Source organism: Trachypithecus francoisi, unplaced genomic scaffold (assembly GCF_009764315.1).
Source record: "Trachypithecus francoisi isolate TF-2019V2 unplaced genomic scaffold, Tfra_2.0 Lachesis_group0, whole genome shotgun sequence".
In the NCBI taxonomy this organism is placed as follows: domain Eukaryota; kingdom Metazoa; phylum Chordata; class Mammalia; order Primates; family Cercopithecidae; genus Trachypithecus; species Trachypithecus francoisi.
In genome coordinates this window covers 126878674-126891250 of record NW_022681453.1, presented here as the reverse complement: position 1 = coordinate 126891250, position 12577 = coordinate 126878674, and the positions used below count along the sequence as shown (strand labels likewise).

The 12577-nt window shown below is 39.1% G+C and overlaps 1 protein-coding gene and 1 long non-coding RNA gene across 2 annotated transcripts in view; one reads left to right on the top strand and one right to left on the bottom strand.

Annotated features, from left to right (window-relative positions):
• PEX5L (peroxisomal biogenesis factor 5 like) overlaps positions 1 to 12577 on the top strand; it is a 184636-nt gene that overhangs the window by 150160 nt on the left and 21899 nt on the right. The window contains exon 9 of the mRNA XM_033211780.1: positions 7542 to 7658. Coding sequence (XP_033067671.1) covers positions 7542 to 7658 — 117 coding nt within the window. The remainder of the gene's footprint in view (positions 1 to 7541; positions 7659 to 12577) is intronic.
• The window catches only part of LOC117083773, an 84389-nt gene that overhangs the window by 59781 nt on the left and 12031 nt on the right, over positions 1 to 12577 (bottom strand). The gene's annotated exons all lie outside the window — the stretch shown is intronic.

Here is a 12577-nt window from a genome sequence, read left to right as displayed (position 1 = left end):
GTTCTGAAGAGATGGGAGACCAGAAAAACTGCTTGCTGTAGCCATTTGGGGAAGAAGCAATCTACTGTCAAAGAAAAGAATGAAGTATTTTGATTTCTGGATCTATCATTTACCAATAATAGTGTGAGACTAAGCAAAGAACTTCGTCTCTTTTTGCATTTTATTGTTCACCCTGTCCTGAATTACAGTTACCACTATTCTTATTTTATCATGAGGCACTGAGATTCTTGAGGGCAGCATCCACATCTAGATATTTTTGTTCTGGCTTGTTTCATTTCCTAAATATTCTCATAGTGCAATGCACAGTGACAAACATGTAGTTTGGGCTTAGTAAACATGTCTAATATTTTATTTTTTAAAATAAGTAGAGAGCTGCCTGGTGAGTTTTCACGACTTGTAAACATGTCTCAAGAAAAAGAAACCCAGTCAGGAACTGACTCCCGCTCCTTTAGTTCACTGCTGGCTTTTTTCATCACATAACCTGTTATCATATGGAACATGGACAAGATTCAAACCCCAAGACCCTCTGCCCATGTCCACATGTCCCCATCTCCTCATGCCCATGGTAAAGCAGCTCTAGTCACCAGCCGCTACTTGCCTGCATTAAAAAACAGCCACTGAGAAACTGGCCCCACAAAACCTTATGCCTGAAGCACAGAAAGCTTCAGCATATTCCATTGCATATTAACAGCAGTTCTTTTTTTGTGAAGACAAATACCACAGGAGCCAAGAACACAGATATACTCATGTGAAATTCCAGTTCTGCAAAGACATTAATTTGCTAATGAATATGCTAAAAGCCTTTCAAAAGTGACCCCTTCCTATTTAGACAACATACTTTGCTCTTTGTTCTTTAATATTCCATTTCTGTTTGCCACCTTCCTGGGTAAGGAGGAAGAGAAAGGAAATAACAGAAAACTATCTTAGATTTCCTGTTAGAAATGACTCCTGATTTCCTTCTACCAAACTGCTAGAACCTTATATTGTTTATTTCCAGCCTCCTGTGCGCATTCCTCCCCTTCCCACCATTTCCAGTCTTTCCTCCCCACATTTCTACAGCTACCCTGCTGGCACATTGCTTGGTGAGAGCCTCGGGCTGTTTGCCCAGGTGCCTGCCAGCATCTGCAGTGATGGCTGACTCTGTTGAAACAAGGAAGAAACTCGTCTATCCCACAGGCAATCAGAAAAATCTGAGTGCTACTACCAATATTTTTGTTTTGCAATACTTCTGAACCACACAATTCACATAGTTTATGAGATTGCATTCCCTCTGTATCCTGGGAAATATTATTTTCATTTCCAAGCAATAAAATAGCATTAACTGCTGATTCCTTAACTCTTAGATGTTACAAGTTCTAAGCACTTCACATACATTGTTTCACTTAACCCTTACTCTTAAGAGATTTTTTACAATTTACAGATGAGGAAACTGAGTTAAAGAGGTGAACTAAGTTGCATACGGTCACGTGACAAGGAGCCTAGTCAGAATTCCAGTCTATTCTACCTGAGGCCAACGCCCGTCTGTTTTCCTCCCTATGCTGTTTATTTCTTTTTAAAATTTAACTCCTTTTTTTTTCAGCATACCCCCACCAATATTGAGACCTATACTGTTTAGATTGAGAAAGGGGAATGCATGACAGATCTATGTTTATCTCATAGAGATCTGATTAATTTTGAGCCTTCCCGTTTGGCTCAGTAAATCAATTCATTAAAAACATTGCAACCAGAGACACTCAAAGTTGTTTGACACTCAAAGAATTCTTTGGGTCAAACCTCCATCTGATTTGTGAATCATCTTTACAGCACTCCTCACACTGGTCATTCCATCCCTGAAGACTTCTAAGGTTGAGGAGCCCATTCCATTTTCAGGCAGTTTTGCATTGCATTTGATAAAAATTTGTCCCCCTGGAACTGTCTTTCATTTGTACTAGTTCTGAAGTCTGCAAAACAAAGCTGGGCTGGTTTGCTCAGCTCTCACCATCCCCCTGATGATTGTGTTAGCAGGTGAGTTGCTCCTTTACTCATTCTTCATCAGCAGGGTTACTCCTGCCCAAGGTCACTCATGCCTGAAGAGACTCCAGTTTGTCAATGGGACTCACTACATGGGACACCCAGCGCAGCACTAAGAGCTCAAACTAATTCTGACCAATTGAATTTCTATCCCGTCCTCCATGAGAACACTGCACATCTGTGATGCAGCTCTGGGTTGAATATGTTCTTTGGGCAGCCACATAAAATCTTCGACTAGAATTGAGCTCTTACTCAACAGGAGATATGGTGAGTAGAAACACCCAGTTACCGTTGGCCAGCCTGGGCTACTGGACCCCAGGGCAGTGAAGCCCCATGCTGATACGCACATAATTTCACTTCAGCAAAATTGTTTGTTGTGGAAAATTTTTAATCCAAACTTGCATAGTGGTTTTCATTCCTTGTCATGTAAAAGAAATACTACTTTCTTTCTTTCTTTCTTTTTTCTTTAAACAGAGTTTCACTCTGATTGCCCAGGCTGGAGTGCAATGGCACGATCTCGGCTCATTGCAACCTCCACCTCCCAGATTCAAGTGATTCTCCTGCCTCAGCCACCTGAGTAGCTGGGATTCCAAGCATGCACCACCACACCTGGCTAATTCTGTATTTTTAGTAGAGATGGGGTTTCTCCATGTTGGTCAGGCTGGTCTCAAACTCCCAACCTCAGGTGATCAGCCCACCTTGGTCTCCCAAAATCTTGGGATTACAGGCATGAGCCACCGAACCTGGCCTGCTTTGTTTTCTTCTGTATAGGCAGAGCTGGTTGGTTTGGTTTGGTTTGGTTTTCTCAAGTTTTGATCCAGTGACAGTTAATCAATGGAAGTCTAAAGAGGCAAAAAGAAATCCAGACTCCTCCCAGGAAGAATTGGCACTTAATGTCACATTGATTAGTTCTTTCACAGCACAACCCCAGGATCTTCTAACTGACAAGTACATTTGACCACAAAATCAAAAGTAGCTCTATGTTAACTCGATGACTAAATTAAACTGGTGAATTGGAATTGATAATATGCTACCATCCCTTAAACTTTCCTGTTCTAAAATAAATTGCTCCTTTTCTTATTCTTTATATGTTAATATAATTAATATTTAATTAATATTGCCCTGGTTCTTATAAAAAAATTTGTTTTCCAGTTTTACAATAAAAAAAGTGAAGGAAAATAATGTCCAATGTACTTCTGGGAAAACATTTTAAAGTATGATTTTTGGAGATTAGTAAATAGCCTAGACGGCCCCTTTAAAAAAAATGTGATTCTGTGCTAAGATCTTCCTTCTGCCTTATTCTGATCTGAGTCAATCCATGTAGACAAAGAAGCCTGAGCTGCTATCTAATGAACCCAATCTTCTCACTTTACAAATGAGGAAAAATAACTTACAGATGAGTTAAAGTGACTCGCTCAAATTCTAGCACACATCTTTCTTCTTTCAAACCACTAACAGAATATCAATGATGAAGGAATTCAGAGGCAAAAGATTGCTCTAGTGTGGGAATGTTGAAGAAAACATCATGGAGAACTGAAATTGAAAAGAAGTAAGCAATTTTTTAACCAAATCTTACTTTTCCACCGAAATAACTTATGCTAGCAATAGAAAATTTGGAAAATGGTAAAAAGTACACGAAAAAGTGATGGGATAAATTACTAATGACCTCATCCTATAAAAGAGTTATACAGTCCCTTTCTCTACAGTCTTTTCTCCCCCAGATCATTATTGTGGTTGTTTTTCTATTATTGTGATTATACTACTTAGCAAGAAACATTATAACCCAAGGACTATTCAATATTGTAATAAACTATTCATAAACGTCATTTTAATTGCTCCCTAATGGTCCATTATAGAGGCTTTACCGTAATTTTCTTAACCTTGATCCTATTTTTTAATAATTAGATGGAAGGGAAAGATTTAAATGAAGAGAAGGAAGGTGTCTAGAAGAGGAATATGTTTTTACAGTAGAGGCAAACACCAAACTGTTCACAGCTTTTATATTTGAGCTTTGCGGTTGTGGGTGATTTTTGTTTTATTCTCTGTATTTTTCTCAATACTATAAAAACACTAGCAAGAACACCTACTTTTTTTGAGCACCTACCATGTACTTTGTGCCACAGATGCATTTTCTCATTTAGTTGTCATAACAACTAACCAAAATTGCTATTATATCTTCATTTTAAAGATAAGGAAAATGAGACTTGGAAATATTAAGAGATTCACAAAAGGGCAACGATGGAACGAGAATTTGACCCCAGGTCTGTCCAAGGGGAAAACTGCTATTCTTAACCTCCATGCTGCATATCCCAATGTTCTTATGAGTATGTACTATATTTTATCATCAGAGAACTATTCTTAGACATGGATGTGGATGGCAAATAATAGCTCATTTCTGATGTAAGCAGATAGCTTGTTACACTATAAACAACAATCTGCCAAAATCCCAGAAGAGCTAAGAAAATCATCAATAAATAAAATCCCTTCAGTTATGTCTTAAGATCTTTAAAATTCAAATATGTTTCAGGTTTCTCTAAAATTCATTTAAAGTAGTGGGAGGAAGCAGCGTTAATTGTAGCTACGTGAAAGAAGTCTGGATTCTGCAACTGGATGAAAATTGATTATACTAAAAGTAGTCTTCTGTAATTAAATGAAAACTGTGCTATGCACTTTAATTAGTCAGCAGTAACTCATTTTAAGTGGTAACAGTGAGTTCTGGTGTATCTCATTAAGTGAGAGCCCAGCGTCTCTACCTCAGCTGAGGTTCTGTCAGTTTTCCACAGCAGCCTTATTTATGTATCTACTGCTCTAATTTCAAGCTGCAAGAAAGGTAGTGCACCCTTTGGTAACTCAGATGTACACATTATTAAATTCTTCTCATTCTTTCATGCAAAAGACTTGTAATATGCTTTAAATTCCAAGGACTCCCACTAGATGAACATATTTGCCTTGGAAAGTATGTGTAGTCATTGGCCTCTCTTGTCACCCAGTGTGAGCCTGGGAAAGTCAGCAAACATTATAAAAGTCACTTGATAGATTTGTCTTCCCTTCTACTGCAGACAGGTTAAACCTGCATCTTTGAAAAGCTATTTAAAAAATGAATTCCCCCAAATTTCTTCCAAACTTTTTAGTATCTAATAATTCAGATTTCATTGTATTTAAAAAAGGAGAGATATTTTTTGTTTTGTTGTGTTTAAACTTATTTTTTAATTATAAAAGCAAAGCATGATCATCATGGAAAATTCAGAAAGTAGGAAATGTATGAAGAGGCAGGAAAAACATCTTTCATTATTTCTTCATTCAAAGACACATCTCTATTAACATGCTGGCATATTTCTTCCTAGTCTTTTATCTAGCCATTGTTATTGTACATTTGAGATCATTATGCTTGCACAATGTGGTATTCTACTAGTATTCTACTAGAAAAAGCAATTTAAAAAGAAATTTTGAATTTTACTTCTGAGCTGAACCTGGATTCCTAGTAGCCATTCCATGTGCTTCCAGCATCATGGACATAGATTATCAAGATGCCTGCTGCCTTGTTGAGAGGAGGCCTTTGCCAAAGGGGCAGAACCTGTTTCTGTGGGAAGAATGAGAATTCTGGACATGATAAAGCAGGAGCAAGAACTACTATTTATTTAGTAGCCTGGGATTATCACATTGAGCTGATTCTTATTCCATGAACATTTGTATTTAAAAGAAATAAGATTATAATTACCACTCAAAGCAACTCTGCAGAAGAGTTCTTGCTTCAGGGCAGCCACCACCCAGGCAGACCAGAGGTATTAATTGGTGAAGGTTAGGCAGGGCACGGTGGCTCACACCTGTAATCCCAGTACTTTGGGAGGCCGAGGTGGGCGGATCACGAGGACAGGAGATCCAGACCATCCTGGCTAACATGGTGAAACCCCGTCTCTACTAAAAATACAAAAAAAAAAAAAAAAAACTATTAGCCAGGCGTGGTGGCAGGCGCCTGTAGTCCCAGCTACTCGGGAGGCTGAGGCAGGAGAATGACATGAACCCGGGAGGCGGAACTTACAGTGAGCCAAGATTGTGCCACTGAGCTCCAGCCTGGGTGACAGAGTGAGACTCCGTCTCAAAAAAAAAAAAAAAAAAAAAAGGTGAAGATTACCTCAAGTCAGCGTGATGATGTATCAACAAGTCACAGGACTTCGAATCATAGACACTGAGATTTGCAATTTGTAAAGGGTATGAATTTCGGTCCCAGATTCAGGTGTTCAAGGAATACTCGTTGTTCTGTTTGTTTAAAGAAAATAAAGTGGTTTCCAAGTGTCTCTCTTACCAGGCTGGCAGGGAACTTATTCTAGGACATGAAATATGGAAGGCTCATGTAGTGTTAGAAAACAAGGACGGAGTCTCCCCCACCCGCCTCCCTGCCCGTGGCTGTCATGGTGACCACTAACAGCCATCCAAGCCCAAAGTGGATCCTTGAAATTCACTTTCTATTTCCTGGCCATGTGAGAACAGGGGTTCAAATGAGCCCCCTTTGTCACATCCTCAGTCATCCTCTCTGATATCAGGCTCATTTCCCTGGGAAACAGCTAAAAACTGAGCACCAGTCTCCTACTAATCAGAACCTGCCACCCTCCATCTCTTTCCCTACCCCCAGAAAATTCCATCTCTTTAAAATTCTTTAAGATACTTGCTCCTTCCTTCTGCCCCTTGGGCCACCTAAAGTACTGTCTTCAGGCTTAATAAAATAGAAGTCAATCAGGGACAGCTCTCTCAGCAAAAATCTTCTTTAGTCTAGGAACACACACCTCCCTTGAAGTAAAGAAGAGCAAACAGCCTGATTCCCCTTACAGAAGATGTGTGGGAAAACTACAAGGAAACAAAAACACAAAGCAGCATTTTCCAAAAAATCATCCTGCCACATAAAAGTCCTTGAAGAGGATTCAGTCAGGTTCACACCAGGGTCCCTCATTCTTCAACACCAGTAGACCAAATTTGCCATAAGCTGACAAGTGTGGGCTTGGAAAGCAGATGGGGTTTGGATCCTGTGAGTCCTAGCTTTGGGACTGTAACCCCCCAGACTCAGTTTTCTGCTGGCACAGTGCTTAACACAGAGTGGGATAAACTAATGTTTCGTTCTCTTGACCGTACCTGGCTGTCTTCCCAAGTCACTGCTCAGCCAGTCCCAAAGCAGTTGCTCTAATTCCTCATATGCTAGGAGCAATTCTGGGAGAAACTGCCCTTCCTAAAATGTGGCCTAGTGCCCACACATGAAACTGTATATAAGTAGTGGGTTTTTAGCTGAATTTGGAATATGTGATCCTAGTCTTTCTGATGGTAGTTATTTTCCTGCTGGAGAAAACCACAGCTAATCCACTTCAACACTCTGACCCGTGAGTACCCTCCAGAAGTTCTTCAGCCACACCTATCAATTGGATGTCGCCATTTTATTTCTCCTCAGAATCCTCTTTTATCTATTAGGGGAAGAAAAAAAACAAAAACACAGATGATGTGGCATGTTCTTAAATCCATCTCCATTCATTTTTCCTGTTTCCCAGTCAGATACAGAGTTTTGGGATAAGATGCAAGCAGAATGGGAAGAAATGGCTCGGAGGAACTGGATATCGGAGAACCAGGAAGCTCAGAACCAAGTAACCATCTCGGCTAGTGAGAAGGTAACAAATTCTGTTCCTATACATGCTGACTAGTTTTCTTAACCTTTTTGGATCATATTTTATAGATTAGTCAATAGCTATTTTGTCAAAAAACACAGTAATTAAAAAGACAATTTAATGTCAATCTGACCTAGAAGAAATACTGATGGAATGAGACAATATAATTATCCAACGTGAGAAGGCAGCCAAGTTGGAATGAAATGCTCTCATTTTTATCAGTGTTCAGACAGACAATTTGGCAGCCAACCAGAGCTTGGATCCTGACTGCTAGCTAGTTACTAAACTAGCTGACATTGAAGGTGGGTTGGAACAAGAATTGGTCTAATCTCACAATACTCTGTCAGTCAGTCATGTGAGTCCTGTTGATTTACCAAAACAACAGAAGTGATACCAGTGGCATGGCAGTGAAGTGGAGACTTGGGGCTATATTTCACAGGTGGTCATTATATAGCTAGCAAAGAAACTCTGTGGAAAAGATGCTCTCACACAACCAGGTCAAGTCCCAAGAGGATTCCTTAGAGTTACTCCCCTGATAGGAGCCAGCAAATGCACAAGTACAGTGAACAACCAGCCAAATCATTGATGAAGTCCCACTTGCTCTAGGATTTATGTGTTTAAAAAACACTTGGTGGGGTTGGGGAGAACACTGAGGAATAAATATAAATTATTTGAAAGAAAGATGTGGGATTTTCTTACCTAGAAAAAGTATATATCACAATAGCCAAGATACAGAAGCAACCTAAAGTGTCCATCAACAGACAAATGAATAAAATCAATGTGAGCCTGAACAACATGGATGGAATTGGAGGTCATTACATTAAGTAAAATAAGCCAGGTGCAAAAAGACAGACTTCATATGTTCTCACTTGTTTGTGGGAGCTAAATTTAAAACAATTGAACTCATGGAGATGGAGAGTAGAATGATGGTTACCAGAGGCTGGGAAGGGTAATGGGAAGGGGAAGGGGTGTAGGGAACTGGGGATGTTTAATGGATACAAAAATATATTTATATAGAATGAATAGAGTCTAGTATTCTATAACACAATTGGGTGACTACACTCAACAATAATTTACTGTACATTTTAAAATAACTAAAAGTATAATTGGATTGTTTATAACACAAAAAAGGATACATGCTTGAGGTGATGATATCCCATTGACCCTAATGTCACTGTTACACACATCACATATGTGTATGCTGTATGCTTGTATCAAAATATCTCATGTATCCCATAAATACATATATCTACTAGGTACCCACAAAAATTAAAAATAAATTAATTAATTAAAAGAATAAAAGAAAACTATATATAGATAAGTATGTATTATTATTTTGTAGTGGAGGAAGTCTCAATAATATTCAGTTCTGGATAACATTTGTGATATTTTGCTAATACAACAAATATTTATGAGCATCTACTCTTACACCAAGTACTGGGGACATGATGATGATAATCTCCGATTTTAGTAGATCTGCAATCTACATAGTCATTAAAATGTCTCTTCCCTCCAAATACTCTGTCCCTCAATAGGCCAGGCAATCTCATAAAATTAGAACAACCATCTCATTAAAAGTAACTGTCTTTTCCACAAGGAAATCAAAGCTAAGGGAGAAAATGGGCCATTGATTCAGATCATCAGACTCTGGGCTGTAATTCGTGTCCCTGAGGTCTGCCTGAGCTCCATAGCCCCTTACTCCCAGAACCCCATACCCACACTAACCCAACATAAGCCAGTCACACCATGTGGTTTTTGATGGGGGATTTTGTCCTTCTAAGCACCTATGGAGACTGAAGGCCTCCACTTGATCCACTCTTCTTTTTTATTTTTTCATGTCATTTAATTTTTTAAATTTTTTTTTAAATTATACTTTAAGTTCTATGGTACGTGTGCACAACGTGCAGGTTTGTTACACATGTATACATGTGCCATGTTGGTGTGCTGCACCCATTAACTCATCATTTATGTTAGGTATATCTCCTAATGCTATCCCTCCCCGCTATCTCCTCCCCACAATAGGCCCCAGTGTGTGATGTTTGCCTTCCTGTGTCCAAGCGATCTCATTGTTCAGTTCCCACCTATGAGTGAGAACATGCGGTGTTTGCTTTTCTGTTCTTGCAATAGTTTGCTGAGAATCATAGTTTCCAGCTCCATCCATGTCCCTACAAAGGACACAAACTCATCCTTTTTTACGGCTGCATAGTATTCCATGGTGTATATGTGCCACATTTTCTTAATCCAGTCTGTCACAGATGGACATTTGGGTTGATTCCAAGTCTTTGCTATTGTGAATAGTGCTGCAATAAACATATGTATGCATGTGTCTTTATACCAGCATGATTTATAATCCTTTGGGTATATACCCAGTAATGGGATGACTGGGTCAAATGATATTTCTAGTTCTAGATCCTTGAGGAATCACCACACTGTTTTCCACAATGGTTGAACTGTTTACAATCCCAGCAACAGTGTAAAAGTGTTCCTATTTCTCCACATCCTCTCCAACACCTGTTGTTTCCTGATTTTTTAATGATTGCCATTCTAACTGGTGTGAGATGGTATCTCATTGTGGTTTTGATTTGCATTTCTCTGATGGCGAGTGATGATGAGCATTTTTTCATGTGTCTGTTGGCTGTATGAATGTCTTCTTTTGAGAAGTGTCTGTTCATATCCTTTGACTACTTTTTGATGGAGTTGTTTGTTTTTTTCTTGTAAATTTGATTGAGTTCTTTATAGGTTCTGGATATTAGCCCTTTGTCAGATGAGTAGATTGCAAAAATTTTCTCCCATTCTGTGGGTTGCCTGTTCACTCTGATGGTAGTTTCTTTTGCTGTGCAGAAGCTCTTTAATTTAATTAGATCCCATTTATCAATTTTGGCTTTTGTTGCTATTGCTTTTGGTGTTTTAGACATGAAGTCCTTGACCATGCCTATGTCTGAATGGTATTACCTAGGTTTTCTTCTAGGGTTTTTATGGTTTTAGGTCTAACATTTAAGTCTCTATTCCATCTTGAATTAATTTTCATATAAGGAGTAAAGAAAGGATCCAGTTTCAACCTACAGAATGGGAGAAAATTTTTGCAATCTACTTATCTGACAAAGGGCTAATATCCAGAATCTACAAAGAACTCAAACAAATTTACAAGAAAAAAACAAACAACCCCATCAAAAAGTGGGCAAAGGATATGAACAGGCATTTCTCAAAAGAAGACATTCATACAGCCAACAGACACGTGAAAAAATGCTCATCATCACTGGCCATCAGAGAGATGCAAATCAAAACCGCAATGAGATACCATCTCACACCAGTTAGAATGGCAACCATTAAAAAGTCAGGAAACAACAGGTGCTGGAGAGGATATGGAGAAATAGGAACACTTTTACACTGTTGGTGGGATTGTAAACTAGTTCAACCATTATGGAAAACAGTATGGCAATTCCTCAAGGATCTAGAACTAGATGTACCATATGACCCAGCCATCCCACTACTGGGTATATACCCAAAGGATTATAAATCATGCTGCTCTAAAGACACATGCACACGTATGTTTACTGCGGCACTATTCACAATAGCAAAGACTTGGAATCAACCCAAATGTCCATCTGTGACAGACTGGATTAAGAAAATGTGGCACATATACACCATGGAATATTATGCAGCCATAAAAAAGGATGAGTTTGCGTCCTTTTTAGGGACATGGATGCAGATGGAAACCATCATTCTTAGCAAACTATCACAAGAACAGAAAACCAAACACTGCATGTTCTCACTCATAGGTGGGAACTGAACAATGAGATCACTTGGACTCGGGAAGGGGAACATCACACATCGGGGCCTATCATGAGGAGGGGGGAGGGGGGAGGGGGGAGGGATTGCATTGGGAGTTATACCTGATATAAATGACGAATTGATGGGTGCTGACGAGCTGATGGGTGCAGCACACCAACATGGCACAAGTATACATATGTAACAAACCTGCACGTTATGCACATGTACCCTAGAACTTAAAGTATAATAAAAAAAAAAATGTATATGAAAAAAAAAGAAAGGATCCAGTTTCAGCTTTCTACTTACAGCTAGCCAATTTTCCCAGCACCATTTATTAAACAGGGAATCCTTTCCCCATTTCTTGTTTTTCTCAGGTTTGTCAAAGACCAGATGGCTGTAGATGTGTGGTATTATTTCTGAGGGCTCTGTTCTGTTCCATTGGTCTATATCTCTGTTGTGGTACCAGTACCATGCTGTTTTGGTTACTGTAGCCTTGTAGTATAGTTTGAAGTCAGGTAGCGTGGTGCCTCCAGCTTTGTTCTTTTGGCTTAGGATTGTCTTGGCAATGGTCTTTTTTGGTTCCGTATGAACTTTAAAGCAGTTTTTTCCAATTCTGTGAAGAAAGTCATTGGTAGCTTAATGGGGATGGCATTGAATCTATAAATTACCTTGGGCAGTATGGCCATTTTCACAATATTGATTCTTCCTATCCATGAGCATGGTATGTTCTTCCATTTGTCTGTGTCCTCTTTTATTTTACTTAGCAGTGGTTTGAAGTTCTCCTTGAAGAGTCCCTTTACATCCCTTGTAAGTTGGATTCCTAGGTATTTTATTCTCTTTGAAGCTATTGTGAATGGGAGTTCATTCATGATTTGGCTCTCTGTCTGTTACTGGTGTATAAGAATGCTTGTGATTTTTGCACATTGATTTTGTATCCTGAGACTTTGCTGAAGTTGCTTATCAGCTTAAGGAGATTTTGGGCTGAGACAATGGGGTTGTCTGAATATATAATCATGTCATCTGCAAACAGGGACAATTTGACTTCTTCTTTTCCTAACTGAATACCCTTGATTTCTTTCTCTTGCCTGATTGCCCTAGCCAGAACTTCCAACACTATGTTGAATAGGAGTGGTGAGAGAGGGCATCCCTGT